This window comes from Grus americana, chromosome 3, assembly GCF_028858705.1.
Source record: "Grus americana isolate bGruAme1 chromosome 3, bGruAme1.mat, whole genome shotgun sequence".
In the NCBI taxonomy this organism is placed as follows: Eukaryota; Metazoa; Chordata; class Aves; order Gruiformes; family Gruidae; genus Grus; species Grus americana.
This window is the reverse complement of record NC_072854.1, coordinates 2,955,339-2,974,020: the sequence shown is the minus strand read 5'-3', so window position 1 is coordinate 2,974,020 and position 18,682 is coordinate 2,955,339. Positions and strand designations below refer to the sequence as shown.

General features: G+C 39.5%; 1 protein-coding gene across 1 annotated transcript in view; it reads right to left on the bottom strand.

Moving 5' to 3' along the window:
* MSRA (methionine sulfoxide reductase A) overlaps window positions 1-18,682 on the bottom strand; it is a 293,944-nt gene that overhangs the window by 140,586 nt on the left and 134,676 nt on the right. Inside the window, exon 3 of the mRNA XM_054821004.1 lies at window positions 13,307-13,426. Coding sequence (XP_054676979.1) covers window positions 13,307-13,426 — 120 coding nt within the window. The remainder of the gene's footprint in view (window positions 1-13,306; window positions 13,427-18,682) is intronic.

Here is an 18,682-nt window from a genome sequence, read left to right as displayed (position 1 = left end):
ACTTGAGATGGAACAAAGAATTTTCACTGCATTCAGCACACATAATGGCATGATGAAAACCTGTATCCTTTCCAGGAAATCTAAAACACTGTAATTATAACACAAAAATGAAAAAAAAAAAAAAAAAAGAAAAAAAAAGAAAAAAAAAGAGAGGGGGAAAAAAGTAAACAATGTGTAATCACAGTAGTTGATGATAATGCAAAATTTCAGTTTAGTACATACTACCTGTCACCTTTCCAAGATGAATAAAGGAAAGTTATGGCCAGAATAAGTTATGACCTCCTCGATAACACATAATAACTCCTTTAAACCAGAGTCTCCTTTTGAGGGGGAAAGTATTCTTTCATATCAGTGAGGCAGATAACTCATGGCTAAGCTGAACATATTTTAGAAAGATAAACAAATCCTAATTTAAAGCTTTGCAGTGATGGAAAATTTTTACCTCATTTTGGAATCTCTTCTAACCTTTATAATTAAGGACTTGCATCTTAGTCAAGGCTGCCAGCTATAATGCATTTTTGAGCCTCAATGCATATTTTTGCTGTTTAGCTGGCTCCCAAGCTGAACAGAACAGTTACTCTGCTTGCAGAGAAGTAAGATAAACCAATTTGATGCATGAGTACCTGTAAGTACTTGAAAGGATCTGTCTCTAGAAGGACTGAACGTGAAAGGAGGCACAACAGGAGAGGCAGAAGTGTTAGGACAGAGCCACGAAGAGCTCAGCAATGTCCATGGGCTTCATGGGCCATGAGGCCTTTCTCCCCAGACAACTGTCCAGAGAGTACCATAACTTGCGTAATGTGCATAGCTACTCCCAGCAGCCTCCCACTTCTGCTGAAAGATTTCTGCCATCTCCATCTAGGTGCCCCTGAGAAGTTTCTAAACTGAACATAGGCATAGATCACCATCTCTTTAACACAAACGTGTTGAGTATCACCCATTAAGGTCACACTTGTTCCTTTGACTTCTTCAGACTGAAATGCTACTGCCTAACGACAGCCAAAGCCACACCTCCACGGGGACACCACACACACTCAGCGAGCTGACCTCATGCTTTTGGTGACAGAAGCCCTCTTCTTCCTGCCTCTCCTAGAGGTGCTACAACAGATGCTACCAAATGCTCTAGCTCTAGGTAACAGGGGTGCAGCCCTATTTTTCATGGCTGATGAGATTCCTGAGAAGAAGGGCTGTCACAGTCTGCATCATGCTCCAGTTTAAAACCCAGTAACAGCCTGGGAACCCAAGGACAGTAGAGTTGAAACTATTTTCCATTCACTTACTTTCTACTCAAAACCAGGCAGTACAAACTTGTATGCTGAGATGATGGCTTATCATATTAATTAAAATTCTCTTATAGTTTCTTTTGATTTCTCCAACTGTCTGCAGCAATCTGTTGTCTTTTCTTTTAGTCTTATATGGTATGCTTTGGGAGGAAAGGGCCTTATTTTTTTTTCTGTGCTTTACCCAGCAAGGTCATAGTCCATGCCAAGTCTCGCATTCAAAACATTAATGATACTTCTTTAGTATTTTTGTTCTACTGCTGTACTATTTTAGCAGAAAGCAAACTGTATAGACTTTATGGAAATGTGACATTAGAACAGAATCACTTGAAGGCATTTCAGCTACAATTAACATTTTTCACTCCTCGGAAAGAAAATAAAAATAGTTTCTAATTGAATCGCTTCACTGAATAAACACTGAATGAAAGCAAGTGGGGAACTAGTAGACACAAAATAAGGTTAGCCACATGTCGAGGTTGGTTTTTTTTCCAGGTATATTTGATCTGTGTGTCAGTACTGTGGGCGCGTGTGTATGCCAGCACTGCCACAATATATTTTTGCGCTTAGTGATAGGTACAGAAATGTCTCCAGGCATGCACCGCATGCAGAGATGAGGAGGCAAAGCTGGTAATTCCTTCATGCTTCTTCCCAGCCAGAGAACTCCTAGGATCCATGGGTTTATAGGGCTTGTTGTGAATGTCAGTATAGACAATACATCTCAAAAAAGATCAAAAACAAGAGGATGATCCAAAGTGTCCAGTGAGTTTCTCAGTGCAAACTATTTGCTAGTAAATACAACAGGCCTCGGATTACTCTCTGGCTGTACAGCCAACTTCACAACAGAACTCACCTTGCAACTGAACTTTTTATCCTCCAGACAGCGTTTGTGCATCCACACGTCAGCTAGTGTTGATAACAAAGAAGTTTCTTTAGAAGCCAAGGAGAAGGTATCCTTTCAGGAGAGTCCAGCATGCTGATTTTTTTAAGAGTATCTGCAGCTCCAAGTAGACTCTACCCGAGGCAGGCAGCTCCTGCTCCTTTTGAAGTACAGGTTTAAGGCCAGATACCTTAGGCTGGCCACTTTGTCCATATCAACAGGCTGAAGAGATCTGATGACAGCAACTATTATAACTATGGGGTAAGACAAAACACCTCCTGCCAGTAGCATTGTGCATGGAGCACACCAGGGAGGCTGATGCCACATGATGTGCAACCATGAAGAAAAATGTCCTTCCTGGTGCCAGAGTGAAAGCCTCCAAAGATGTATCACAGAAGTGTTTCAAAGCACTAACCGTTCAGAAGAAAACAAAAAAAGAAAAGTGATATTTTCAGATCTCCTGTGATGGATCTGTTGTTTGTTTTTTCCCCATTACCTTGTTTTTGCTCCACTTCCCAGCTTACCTGTTGCTTTGAGCTCTACTGATGGTACAGAGATACAGCATGTCACTAGCAGAATACTCCTTAATAAGGCAGACTGTCAGTAAAGCAAATGAAGGTCTTTTACTTACTCCTCAGAATAAATACTTCATTCCCAGACATATTGATACCTAGCTGCCATGAAATAACCTTTAGCAAAATATCATTTAACTATAGCAAGTTTTCTTTGAAACTTCCTGCACAGGTTCAGTACTAGAGTTAATGAAACCACAATTTCCCCTCATATTTGTGAATGTCACAAATAAAATCATATTAAAGAAATGGATAAACAAATTAACACAGAAAAGGTCATCAGTGATTATCAAATACTAAATCACTAATACCTGGAAGCTGTGAGGTATATGAAGGCAGAACTCACGCTAACTTTCGCTGAAGTAGATTGTTAGATTAAAGGCATCCTTGGTGTGAAAAGAACACAGCAGATATATTTCAACTAATCAAATACTTTCCTTTTATTTTCTCCCTTTTTTGTGATCATATATCCCAGAAATTTCCAGAAAGATAGCTTAAATAAAAAGGTGATTTACTTCCTGAGTGAAGACCAAAATAAACCTTTGAGCTAGTCAAGCAATGGCTAACATATTTAATTAAACAAATCTTGGATCCTGGGGTCAAGAAAAGAGCGATCCACCCTCCCTCCTGCCCATGCTGTAGGAGCAGACAGGTCCCACATGGGAAGACACAATTTTTGTAAAGGAACTTGAAATCAATGAACAAAAAGCAGAAGGAGCCCGTGTGTCAATCGTACCTCAGTTATCTTTTGTCAGCAGTATCTTCTGTGGCTTGTGGATTATCCTCTGAGCTCTGGTGGTAAAGATCTCTGCTGCAGTCTTAAACAGATCTAGCTGAGACCTTCTATAAATCAATTATGAGGGCTGTTGCACCCTATTACTGCGGGGAAATTTCCTGCTGATGGAAATGGCAGATTTTCTATCACTTTGGGTATTCAAATAAAAATTGGATAATTGTCTTTTCAGTAGCTTGGGCTTCGTAGCTTACTCCTGTGATTACAGTAGTACTTAGGGCATCCAACCCGACAGCACACAAACTACGTGATGGACCCTACCTGGCAATAGGTTTTGACACTTTATGCAGGAATGCAGAGATGGCATCCTATACCTTCTCTTACACCAGAATTGTGACTCGAACATAATTTACAGCCTATCCTAGCTTTACAAGCTCTGCTTTTTTTAGTGCATCAAAGCATTTGAAAGATTTTTGTTTCTTCTAAAAAGAATACACCTACAATAGCTGTATTCAAGTCCTAGCCCACAGCAAATCATCAGCGATTAAATTGAAAGATGACTTCCCTGAAGGATCCTTCATTTCTTGGCTCTACCAAGGTAAGTTAGGACTCCTCAAACAAACTGCTTGATCTCTCTTAGAAAATATTTCTTGCTGTGCACAGCTGTAATCTCTTGCTATTTTATGAGCCTTTTTCCTCCCAAAATACATCCTGAGGCTGACCCAAAAATGTTGCAATTTTGGTGATGATTTCACTTAATGGATGCCACTGTAGAATTGTAAAAAGTGTGTGTGTGGTGGGGGAGGGGGTGTTGTTCTTTTCATGATGAAATATTTTGATTTTTCTTTTAGTTCCCACCAAAGTGCCATTCTAAAATATGGCACCATTACCTTCATCTTTCCTAAAAATTCAGGAACAATTTAAAACAAAATCAGTGTTCTACTTGGTCCCAATTCCTTAATTTGTTTGTTTTTTCTATTAGCCAAAACTAATTAGGGGAAAAAATATTGAACCGACCAAACATTATTTCTATTTAGTTTTTTCAGTGTAACCAGCTGACTGAAAACAAGCTCTTTCCTTAGTGACTGCCTTCTCTTTGCAAGTCTCTAAATCCCTCTGCTCCACTCTTGCCCCTCTACTCCACTTTGCCCCTCTCTCTACTCCACTCTTGTGAGACCCCACCTGGAGTACTGCATCCAGCTCAGGGGTCCCCAGGACAAGAAGGACATGGAGCTGTTGGAGCGAGTCCAGAGGAGGGCCATGAAGCTGATCAGAGGGATGGAGCACCTCTCCTATGAGGACAGGCTGAGAGAGGTGGGATTGTTCAGCCTGGAGAAAAGGCGGCTCTGGGGAGATCTAATTGCGGCTTACCAGTACCTGAAGGGGCTACAGGAAAGATGGTGAGGGACTGTTTATCAGGGAGTGTAGTGACAGGACAAGGGGTAATGGGTTCAAGCTGAAGGAGGGTCGATTTAGATTAGATGTTAGAAAGAAATTCTTTACTGTGAGAGTGTGAGGTACTGGAACAGGTTGCCCAGAGAGGTTGTGGAGGCCCCATCCCTGGAAGTGTTTAAGACCAGGTTGGATGGGGCTTTGGGCAACGTGGTCTAGTGGAGGGTGTCCCTGCCCATGGCATGGGGGGTTGGAACTAGATGATCTTTAAGGTCCCTTCCAACCCAAACCATTCTATGATTCTATGATTCCGCGATCTTTCCTGTAGCCCCTTTAGGGACTGGAAGGGGCTCTAAGGTCTCCCCGGAGTCTTCTCTTCTCCAGGCTGAACAAGCCCAACTCTCTCAGCCTGTAATCCTGCATGGAATCCCTTCTGAAAATGAAAGTCCTTTGGAATTTAGTGTAGACTCCAGGTCAGAAGATTTTGTCTTTGACTTGTTCTGTAATGGCTCTTTCAACCTCTGGGGCTATCACATTTTCATCTTATATATATCTTTAATAAAACCAGGAGATGAGAAAGATGGAAACAACACATCTCAGCGGAATATAATTCAAATAAAGTTGTTAATAATAAATAATATATTTAGTATTTATACTGTTACTACTACCTAAGCCTGTGATTATGGGCAATGCTGAAATAAATAGATAAAAGGAACAGAGGATAACAGTGAGACTATTAGGATTTAAATTTGCCACAAGGCACAATCAGGTATTTAAATAATAAATATCAGTTTAATTTCTTCAAGCCTGAATTGGCCAAGGTATTAACCCTGAGAAGTTAAATTCTGAAATGGAAATGTAAACTTCACCTTGATTAAAGATGTAGCAGAACTCCCTCAGCAGATCAGCTACCATCCCTTGTGGACAGGGAGCTTTTTGTTTTTCACACAATGGTTGGTAAAAATATTTATTCTGCCTTTTATTTTTAAATGATGAATCTACAGAACACATCTCTCTGTCCTGGTATACTAAGTTATAATGAAGTTTTCTTGGTCAACAAGAAGCTATTCTGTTGAAAAAGAACATGTCAGTCATGTCAACATAGACAATTTTCTAGGTAGAACTGCAATATAGGAGGTAACTGAAATTCAATGCATCTGTTATATTTCTTGTTGCCAAGGTTTTAACGTTGCAGCAGCATCTGCTATCACCTTTCCAAATGATTTTTTGAAGCGAAATTGGTACATTCATTTTATTTCATGACTTAGCAATTGCATCGAGGACAAATTATAGTTTATAGGGTTACATCGAGATTTTGTCTGCACAGCTAGGAGGATCCTAGGACTATGGTCTCATGATTACAGAGACAGAACTTATTCTAACTGTGGCCTAGTTAATAAAAATTACATATTTTCTACAAAATCTTGTTCTTCAATTGCTACAAAAAATATACAAAACACTAATATCCACAGTACATATTAACTTTGATCAGTACAGTACTTTGCACTTTGATTGGCTGACCTTTCCTTCCTTCCTTCCTTCCTTACAGGTGAACTAGGCAAAAAAAAACGGGAGAGGTGGAGCAATTGGCCAATAGTATCAAGGCACGCTGTAGAGATCAAGGGCCTGGTGAACACTGATATTCTTCACAGAATCTGTAAGTCATTAAAATTCCTGTATCCTGTTCTTATAAGAAAAAAAGAACAGACAAAGGCACAACAGGAATCTATTCTCTTGACAGCGATTTAATAATAAAAGAAAATGTTCTGAGCCATTCTCATTACTGCTTGGAAACTTTAATCTTGTGGACTTAGTTTCTGTTCATGAAAACCTTCAGATCCCTTTATAAGCTACAGAAAGTGAAGGGAATATCTGTAGTTTAATTATACATTTAAACATTTTGGAGAGTCAGACCCAGTTTGGAATAGTGTTGTGATGTCTAAATGAAGGGCTTTGCAAGCAATATAAGGCACTGTCTCAACACACTGATAGTTCGTCATAGGGCACTCATCTGTATTTTGTAGAGAATGGGAAATCCAAGAAGGAAATATTTTCCCATATTACATTTGCTCTATATTGCTATTAATAACTCCTGAAAAATGCTAGTCAGATTTTCTGTTGTTGGCTTTAATGATCATGCTGTTTCTGCACAAATATGTCAAATAAGCCCCACATGATGGAGTCAAACCCTCTGCACGCATTTTCTTTCTTAAAGCAAAGACATGCTAGCCATCAACCTGCTGTGGACTTGAATAGTTGTCTTGCCCTTTCTTTCAAGTATAACTAAGATGAAGTAGAGATGGAATTAACTTTGTAAATCACCAACTGACCAAAGGAATAGGAGGTAACAGAGCAAGAAATTAATTTTGCCTTTCTCCACTCTTTTCCATCAGCTATTTAGAAGTCTTCCAGATGACCTCTGGAAGCCTAGACTTTTTAAGGAGAACTGGAACTCCTACATATAAGAATCAGTCAAAAGACTAATTGATATGCAAGAGGCAATACTATTCCTCAGAAAAACGTGGGTTTGCTGCATAGGAAATGTGAAATAACTTCACAATAAAGTAGTTTATGTGACTCAACACAGAAACTAAGTCATGTGGCATACTTTTATATTGCACTGTTAATTATTAAGAAATGTGACTTGTGCACAAGAGAATATGCTTCAGAAAGGTACTGAGAATTGACTAGATTACAAATTGGTTTAACTAACTGAATTTACTGTTATGTTCACTAAGTCTTCTAATATTGGATAATAAACAGGCATATTAATCTATTTTTCTTTACATTGTAGTCACCGAAGATAAACAAAGGAAAAAACCCAAAACAAAATAAAATGACCTGCTTAGATGTTAACAGCTTGAACCATAAGCCTATAAACTGCCCTGTTTTTAAGAAAATCGTTAGCCGCATATTTTATATGATAATTGTACATAACCAGTTTATGAATAACAACAGCAGAGTTTTTCCCTTCTGATTTCAGAGCCACTTGAGCTTTGCGGATTTCAAAAAGCTTATGAATATACAGATAAACAGAATTGTTCTGAACATCTGTAAGTAAAATATGAAAAGATGTTTTGTACTGAATGAACATCCTGGGTTGTCTAATGCTGGCCAAAAATGGTGTATTTATGTATTAGGCTAATGCACCGAAAATAGCTCAAAATCCTTCATGCACTCCAGAATGCCATTTCAGATTTTCATCTATATGGTTGTCACCACAAAATGTAAAAATAATTTCCAGCACTGTATTCATAAGCTTCAGAGTAACTCAATTATCTCTTAAACATCGATTTAGCAAGGCAATACCACGTCAACTGATAGGACAATCTTCAAATGACCTGTCCCACATCTGAACAGGATAACACTGATCTGACTTTCCAAGCAGAATCATGACTTCCCCACCTCTCCAACAGAGAGGTAAATCATGCTGCTCTTCAAGGCTTATGAGGTTGGAGGTTTGCCCTTACAGGCTTAAGTTTTCATGGGGTACCACCACAGTGTTGTAATAGTACAGCCATCACCTAGCTGCTGTAAGAGAAATGGTGTTCCCCCAAAGAGCTTAATAGTAGATCTGCAGATCACTTTTCCTCCCAGTGAGGTCCATCAAATGAAGATCATGGTAGAAGACTGGAACACCACTGATATGGAAAACAGACCTGTATTCACTTGAAGTAACACAACATTTCCTTTCTAGAAAATACACTAAAAAATATGAAGAAAACTCTTAAGCATTTTCTTGTTTTCTATACAAGATACTTACTCAAGACTAACAAATTTCCAGTGCCTCACCACTGTCATAAAGAATTTTTTCCTAATATTTAATCTAAATCTCCCCTCCTTCAGCTTAAGGCCGTTACCCCTTGTCCTGTCACTACTACATGCCCTTGTAAACAGTCCCTCTCCAGCTTCAGGATAAAGACTGAAGCAGAATATCAAATTGCAGTCAAAATGCTCCAAGCCTCCATCTCAGTAATTCCTCAATTCACAGGTATTTAAACACAGATCTTAGTGCCATGTTACTGCAGACTTTAAGATCAATTATATTTAATGCAGTGTTTTCCTCAGAGGTCTCCAAACAAGATATTATTTAAGATTATTATGGAACTTCCTAAACATACAAGAAGACAAAAACCTTTGTGGACTCTGTAAGCCAGCGTACATGAATATATGCCTGTCACTTTTGGCTGCTGGTATATCAGCAGGCAGGAAATTTATTTCTTGCAGTGTAAGAAATATCAGCTTTTCAAGCAGAAAGCCTGCTTGATTAGTCGCCTCGCTATTCTGGTGACCTTCTACCATGGAGTGACTGTGTGAGTGGATAAGGGAAGAGCAACAGATATCATCTATCTTGTAAGGCCTTTGACATGGTCCCACACAACATCCTTGTCTTTAAATTTGAGATACTCCTTTGATGGATGGACTACTCAATGGATAAGGAATTGGCTGAATGGCTGCATCCGAAGAATTGCACTCAACAGCTCAATGACCAAACAGAGATCAGTAACAAGTGGTGTCCCTCAGGGGTCTGTATTGAGACCTGTATTGTTCAATATCTTTATTAATGAGATGGACAATGGGATTGAGTGCACCCTCAGCAAATTTGTGAGTAATACAAGTTGAGCGTGCAGGTGGTATGCTTGAGGGAAGGGATGCCGTCCAGAGGTACCTTGACAGGCTTGAGAAGTGGGCCAATGTGAACCTCGCGAAGTTCACCAAGGCCAAGTGCAAGGTCTTTCTTACACATGGGTCAGGGCAATCAACAGTATCAGCACAGACTGGGTCAATGGACTGAGAGCAGCCTTGAAGAGAAGGACATGGGGATATTGGCAGATGAAAAATTAGGTATGAGCGAACAATGTAAGCTTGCAGTCCGGATAAATAGCCAGTTGTATCCTGGGCTGCATGAAAAGAAGCATGGCCAGCAGGTTGAGGGCAGCGATTCCACCCCTCAGCTTCACTCTTGTAAGACCCCCCCTGCAGTCCTGCATCCAGCTCTGGGGTCCTCAGGACAAGACAGACGTGGAGCTGTTGGAGCGAGTCCAGATGAGGCCATGAAGATGATCCAAGGGCTGGAGCACCTCTCTTGTGAAGACAGGCTGAGAGAGTTGGGTTGTTCAGCTTGGAAAAGAGAAGGCTCTGGGGAAACCTTATAGCAGCCTTTCAATACAGAAAGGGGCTTATTAGAAAGATGAACAAAGACCTTACACCAAGTTCTGTAGTGACAGAATGGGGGGATGGCTTTAAACTGAAGAAAGGTAGATTTAGAGTAAATATTAGGAAGAAATTCTTTACTGTGAGGGTGGTGAGGCACTGGCACAGGTTGACCAGAGAAGCTGTGGAAGTCCCATCATTGAAGGTATTCAAGGTCAGGTTGGATGGGGCTTTGAGTAACTTGATCTAGTGAAAGATATCCTTGCCCATGGCATGAGGGTTTGAACAAGATGATCTCTAAAGGTCCCTTCCGACCTAAACTATTCTAGGATTTTATGATTCTATGATATATAACATGCATGGATTAGATACATGATCAAAACTGTGCATGCATCCAAGAACATCCAAAAACAAGAGATTGGAAAATCTTATGCCTCAGCCGGCACATACTCCCCTGTCTCCACATCATGAAGCAGCACGTATGCACATAAATCAACAGTGCATGGCCCATGTCCTTAGCTCCAGATAGAATTATGGATAGCGAATGTACACATAGATACCTTAGATTTGAATTAGTTGTTCACATATAGGCATCCAGTTACTTTTGAGATATCCAAGGGCATCCATGAAAAACCGTCAGATGTGACTATAGCGTGGCACGTAAGATATTCTCAAACATCTCAAATGGCATGAAATCCTACATTTAGGCAATTGAATAAAAACCACCACCATTAGTTGATCTATTTTGAGTGACCTTAGCAGGCGGGAAAGAGTAAATCCACATCATTTTGCCTGAAATCTAGCTGACAATGTGCTTTTAGCAGAAGTGCTAAATGTTTCATCCAAAGAATTGTTGGGGTTTTTTTCTTCAGAGTAGAGTGGCGGAAAAGCATTGGACTGAAATAACTCTCCTGCACAGACTCCCAGGACTGCATGGCCTGAAAACAAAGCTCAAAGACTTGCCAAGTGGATACTGTTTAGACAGCCCTGGTGTCCTTTCTAGAGCTGGATTTAGAGGACATGACTGTTAAGTGTTTACTATAGATATGATCTTGCCAGAACAGACGAATAAGAAAGCGGCAATCACACAGTGCATAACTGAAGTCTACTATTTCATAAGAACTGTTCTTCCCAGTGAAAACTATGGCAACTAGAGGCAGCCAGATGGCAATATCTTAGGGGAGCTTGTGAGAGCTCTCTTTAAAGAGATTTCCAAAAAGTATGTTCAAAGATGAAAAAAAAAACCTGCCAAAAAAAAAATCAGAATAAAATCAGAATAAAATAGAGCTAGAGGAAGCTAAGTAGGAAGAAAATAGCATGCAGAAATCAGTAAATTCTCCAACTCAGCTCAGCTGCACAACTAGGAACTGAAATGTGTAACACATACACATCCCATTTATGTTCACACAGACAAGACTACGAAATATGTGCTTATACTTCTGGGTATCTCTGAGCAAAAAATCCTCCAGTGTCCAGCATCTGGAGGCATATAAAAATCCATAATACAAATGTGTATAAAAACAAGCACTAGAAAAACAACCTCAGCTGTGGTTTTGCACAACAAATCTAACTAAAAAAAAAAACCTATCAGAAAATAGATGTCAAAGATTTTTCCCATTTCTTTATTCCAGGATTCTTATTATTTAATTACCATTTTTATTTTTATTCACTATTGATAAAATACAACACAGAAAGTAGCTACAAAAAGCTTTCAAATGATCTCAAACACAAAGCTCACAATACTATGGAGCTATTCTGAAATATAAAACCAGCCTATACTGCACACAATTAAAAGAGATGGTAACTTTCTGTTACTTCCCTGGCTACACCATCTTGTCCGTGTTCACATCTCTCCCTGGCCAACAGCCCGCACTCAGTATCTTTGGAGAAACACTCAACAGTCCATCACAACTACCCTCGGTGTACTGGAACCATGAGTGTGTTGGGAAAGAGAAGTTGTGCTGCACATTCCTGTTCTATATACTAATATAATTATTTAATACCCAGGCCATTAAACAGAGTGGACAATAATTACCAGATAGGTGTTGGGCCATATATGCTTATAAAAGTTACAGATAGTGCAGGCAAAAGATGAAATTACAAAATACAAGAGTGCAGGAGTATTAGGAAGTAATGGAACGTTTGGATAAATAAGACAGGCATCACTGATCCTTCCATAGATGAAGCTTCTTATTGCTACATTTTGCAGGAGTTCTGGGTATCTATGCATCAGTTAATGCTAAAGGCATGGTATTGGGGTTTTTTTGTTCTAGATATTTTTAATTTTCTATAAACTAGGTATTTGCACTCAGGAGCATGCATACTGCTATAAGTTCCCACCAGAAATTCTCCCTAATCTATATCTTTTCTTTAGCGTTTATAAGGCAATGTCTTATGACTTCAGTATTGTCTATAGAATACCACATTAAAACATCTCTTTTCATATTTTTTACTATTTCCAGAAAGTTTCTGGGTTTTTGGGTGTCTTGCAGCACTTCTGCACAGTTGCTGGTGTCCATTATTTATTTGTGCCACTGAACTTTTTACACTCTTTCCATCAAGCCTATGTGACAGATTGTCAGTCAGAGCAGTATATCAGCTTCAGCATTTGGCATAAAAAGTGTTAACAAGAAAATAAACCAAAAGAAAACTGCCAAGCTGTTCTCCACCAGCGAGTATAGGAAAGCACGAATTTGCTTTAACAGCAACATTAGCCAGTTGGCTGCCAGTGGTTCTATGTTTTAGATCGCAGAAAGAAACTGTATTGGGCTATTAGTACTGTAGAAGGCTTAGTACAAGAGTGCAATGAAAAATAAATGCAAGGGTTTGGCGTGGAAATGACAGGATGCTGTGCACTGAACTGTATAAAAATTTAATGCAAATGAGAAATTTAGACTTTTCCATACATAACCTCCTGGTTATAGGGAAAGAAAAAGGCAGAATGTGTGTTTTCTGAGTTTTGTTCATACTCAGATACAGACAAAAGTAAACCAAAAACTGATGCTTTTTCTAAGGAAGACATTTGCATAATTTGAAAGAGAATTCATTTCCTGAAGAAATTATTTTTTCTTTTTCCTCAGAATATTTGCACATATATTAACTCATTAATTATTAGGAGACGACAACAGGATGGACATACCATAGATTTCATTACAGTGTAGGATGCAAGGCCGGTACCAGGGTTGACTAGACAGCCAATTTCTTTAGTTGCTGCAGTCACTCATTTTACCCTTCGTTGTCACCCATAATCTGACAGGATTCTACTCACAATCCTTAAAAACCAAAGAGGAAGACTTACCTGAACAGACTTCTTTGTAGGTAGGATTTGGAGTATACCCTCCTGCATAACCCACTTGAGTGGAGTAGACTCCCTTCTGTCTCCAAAACTTCCTCTCAGCTCCCCAGAAACAGCCCATACCTGAATATTGCATAAAGTGGATATCGTTATGTCAAAATCTGCTCAATGCACGTTAATTGCTACAGTCCATAGTGGAAGTAACATCTATAGCCAGCATGTGAGGGTCAAAGGTTTCCCAAGATTATGTATAGAGTAACTATACAGAGAAATCCACTCTGCATCACAGCACAACTGAAATAAAGCTTTATTTATGCTTCTGAATATTAATATATCACAGAGGACAAGTCCTATAAGGGTTCAAAGGCCCAAAGAAGGAGAATTCTCATGCACGTAAAAAAAAGTTACTTAAAAGGCAACTGCACTATTTGTACAGCACCATTTTTACTTTAGTTGATTAGCAAGCTGTCAAAACACAACAATTTGTATTAATGGCAAACAGTTATTTAATTTTCTGCTTTCAGGCATAGGCAGTCTTTAAAGGTGGCAGTAATAATGGATTAAATTATATGCTATACGGGAGGAAAAATGCTTTGGTTTAACAATTTATGCATGCAGATATTTGATGTTCAGACAAAATTTTGGGAGTCATTCACCCACATGGCCAATTATCAAAGGACAGCAGACTCTCAACAGGTGTAAATTAGCAAAACTCTCCTGGTAATAGGAATCAAGCACATTGTATGAAACCCAGAAGGAAGGAAAAAACAATAACATTCACAATTTTCTGATGGCTTAAATAGTTAAGACATGTTAGCTAGAATCTGGAGGACTTCTAAAACTGAAACATCATGTGCACTCTAGTATTGTTTAGCTTATCCCTGATTATAGGCAATGCATTTTCTCCTTCAGTGATAACACACTTCCTTTTATTATTCCCTTACAAAAACATTTGAAATAAAAGGCAGTACAAATAAGCTAAATATTAATTACACTTGAAATCAATGATCCATGATGGGTTTTCTATGGATAACACTGCAGATATGATGGGTTAAAAAATTACAGAAATGTTGCTTCAAAGTACAACTAGAAGAACAAAGCAGTCTCTTCTGGCTCACAAAGGCATATTCTTTCTCTGAAACTTCAGAGATTAGCTTCAAATTAAAGTAACTTATTTTGACCAACTCCTGTCTCTAATGCACCAAAAACACAGAAGTAATGACCAAAATTTCTCCTTCTAATTCAGGCGCTCAAGCAAGCTGCATAAATTAGGAGCCTAGCCTCCTCCTGGAGACCATGGAAAGAAGCAGGCATCTCCTGAGGACAATTCAGCCCACAGAAGATATAAATTGCTGATCAAATTACAGTCATTCTCCCCTGACTACAGAAATAGCTATGGCTATTAGACTTGGGTTCCTCAGCTAAATTAGGCTGGTGGCAAACTGCTGTAGGACCTCTCTTGAAATTCCCTCCAGTTTTGCAGAAAGAACAATCTAGAATTCTCATTTGAGAGAAATTTTTCAATCACTCACATATCACTGACCTAATGGTGATTTAAACTAGAGCGTACCTGATGTCACTATTTTACTTCAGATAAGTCTGGGAAGTTCTCCAGTAATTATGCCCCTAGGTCTAGTCAATTGATATAGGGTGAGATATTTTTTACACATCGCTCTGCCTAAGTTGCATGGTACAAACTGCAGCTGTGGTCCCATCGTTGTCCAAATCAAGAACGTAACTAGAAAACATTGAAAATTCCTGATGCTCAGGTTTCCTCCTCACAGAAGTCAGAGCATGTATAAGGGGGACAGTGTATGCCCATGGCTCATCCCAACAGTCAGGGAGCAGATGAGAGGGAGCCTACAGGAAGGAGTTGAGAAGTGCTCCTTCGTCCATTGTGAGGACACCCTTTGAACATATAGTTTTGACACAACCTTTGAATCTTTAACCAAATAATTGCTTAGAAGTGTATTTTTATCCATGTTTCTCATAAGCACATATAATCACAGACTGGTTTGGGTTGGAAGGGACCTCACAGCCCATCCAGTTCCAACCCCCTGTCATGGACAGGGACACCCTCCACTAGCCCGGGTTGCCCAAAGCCCCATCCAACCTGGCCTTCAACACTGCCAGGGAGCCAGGGGCAGCCACAGCTTCTCTGGGCAACCTGTGCCAGGGCCTCAGCACCCTCATAGGGAAGAATTTCTGCCTCACATCCCATCTCCATCTCCCCTCCTGCAGCTTCAGGCCATTCCCCTTGGCCTGTCACTCCCTGCCCTTGGCACCAGCCCCTCTCCAGCTTTCCTGGAGCCCCTGCAGGGACTGGAAGGGGCTCTAAGGTCTCCCCGCAGCCTTCTCTTCTCCAGGCTGAACAAGCCCAACTCTCTCAGCCTGAGGTCTCCAGAGCAGAGGCGCTCCAGCCCTCGCCTCATCTCCGTGGCCTCCTCTGGCCTGGCTCCAACAGCTCCATGTCCTTCTTGTCCTGGGGACCCCCGAGCCAGACACAGCACTGCAGGGCGGTCTCATGAGAGCAGAGTAGAGGGGCAGAATCCCCTCCCTTGATCTGCTGGTCATGCTGCTGGTGATGCAGTATATGCATGTAAAACTGCATGTGAACACAGGTATGTTCCTTGTGAAAATACCACATGCATCCTGCCAAAATTCCTGTCACAGTGCATTTGAGTGATGTGAAGCATGTAGGGAATACTCATTAACATTACTTTAACATGGAGGATATGCAAATTCTTGACTCTTTCACGCTGGGTGGGCATACGGTAATAAAGTTCAGAAGCAAAAACAAGCTTACACAGCTTGGGGTGGGAGGGCAAATTTCTGTTAAAATAAAACCCTTGAGCTTCATCATTCCTGCCTGCAGTTCTTCAGTCTTCATCCCCAGCCTTAAAGATGTAGCTAAATCTTGACTATGTCTTCATACTGCTTTATCCATGAGGACATTTTGGAGGCATTACAGAATTACACTGTGATGAAGAATCTGTTTGAAAAGTGCATCTCATTTTGTTGAAGTCAACACAGAAGAGAAAATTTTGTTTTTAAAAATCATGACTAGGACAATTGTTTAATTATTTGAAAGGCCTATTGTATATCAAGTCTATCACAGGTTCCAAAAACCGGTATTTCCATTCCATTGCAAGATAGTGAAAAGTTAGGAACACAGCTTTTCCATGGCCATCCACTCTGCTCTAACAGACTTTGTTCCTTCTGATAATCATAATTTACTGTCAACAAAAGAAAATTTTGTATTTAAATATGCAAATCCAAAAGAAGGAGGAGGCAGGATCCACTTAAATCTCATCCGTCTTAAATTTAGATATGTAACTACACACACTGCCCAGCTACTCTGCTTATTTTTTAGGACTGTCTAAACTTGCGGGTCTCAGAATTCATTAGGTTCTTCTCTACTTCCCATGACAGTGTTCACCCCAACATGTTCTCCTAAAAAAACAGGCTCCTTTCAGTAGTTTTCTGGTAGTTGGATTTAGGTGGAGAACAGAAGAGGGCATCTGAACTCACATAGAAGTTGGCCGACGTAGGCCATATTAGACTGCTTCCAAGGCTGCTTTTAATTGGTTTTGTGGATTGTTTGCTAGAACCTAAGTCTATATCCATATCTGAGGCACTGAAAAGAAACTTCAGCCCAAAACTAACACCTCAGTGCTGTGCATCCTTAATATTACAAGGTAAGTTTGAGCTACAGCTGCCTAAAATCCCAGCTGCTTTTGCAGCAGGTGACGCTGAGAGCCTCGCAGGAAGGACTCTCTAGCCAATCTATCAAACTAACATTGGTTGGACAAGCATGCTGAGATGTGGTGAATGAGCTATTTCATCTATGCCAAGGAATAGTACAGACCCAAAACTTCCCCCACAACATATTTCTAGGCCCACACCTGAGCGCAAAGGAGTGGCCCAAAATTAAGGAGACAACCCAAATAAAAGTTTGAGTTCAGATATAGGCCCAACTTCAACTACAAAGTAGAAATGCTCATTCTTTTCCTATTTATTTCAAGAATTTTAATGCTCAATAAATCCCTAACTGCACTGCCTGAAATTATTGATCATCAGAGTAGTGGTCACTGACTCTCCTTGGTCAATAATAACTATTATTTAGGATTCTCTCATTGATAGCCCTCTCTGACCTGTTGATTCGACCTATTGACCTACATCCCCATCATGGTTTCTTTCACTGCTTATTCTCTGTAACCAGTTCATGTCTGAATTCATTCTGCCCTCCTTCCTCTGAGAGGCAGACATTTTATTCTCTCGAACTATTCTCATCATTTCTCAAGTGCGCTGGCACCTTGCACAAATAAATCCTCACATCCACGAGAACAGACAAAATTGAAATCTTTGTCATAATAAAACAACCTGCTAGTAAAGGGACATAATTTACAACAATACAATACTAAATTGCTTTCCACAGTATTAACACATTCAGCGGTTGATGTTTGTTATTCTGCTAAAGTGGTGCCAGGTTCTACAGAGAAACTGTCAGAAGGAGAGAAATATTAACAATAAAACCCCACATAATATTCTGGAGTTAAGACACATCAGTTCATGGAATGCCTATTCTTCAGAGCACTGGCTGCCTTAAGCCATGTTTAACATGAGCAACGATTACTAAAATAGGGAAATAATCTCAGTTCAAGACTTCACATGGTCTTGTTGTAAAAAAAGTTTACTTTCCCTAATTATTACTACTCTAGTAAGACAGCTGAAGAAATAAATAATTAAAATAATTAAATAACTAAATAAAACTCAGAGGGAAAAAACAATAAAAAACAGTAGGAATAGAAACATAAAAGCAAAATAAGCCACCCGTATTATAATTTGAAACGAGAAAACATGAATGTGATTTTAAACTACTCATGAAATAATTTGCATAATCAAATTGCAATTGGTGAAATGAGTGCAGCTTTAGAGTTCAATAGAGAGCTTCCAGAGGCATTCCTAAGAGAAAGGAAAGAAAAAAAAGGAAATGCTGGGGAACATACTCCTGTTCCCAGAAAAAGTATTATTTAAACATAATGGGCATTGCAGAAGAATGTTTAGGCATTGAAGGTATTTGTCACTTTTTAACTGCTAATTTGTAAAACAAAAACTATTCTTTTAGTGATGGGGTTTGACTGACTCTTTAATTGGAATTTCAAAAGGCATTTAAAGATTTTTTTTCTTTTGAACTTCAAAACCAAACAGATTCAAATGGCAATCTTTAAAGGTTCATTCATCCTTATAAATAATATTAATCATACAATTTGGGAATAAAAGCTAGTACCCCTATTTCTTTCTAGCATGCACATTCACTTTCTCAAAGTATTCTCTTTGTATATCCATACACATATATATATCTTCTGAACAACTCTT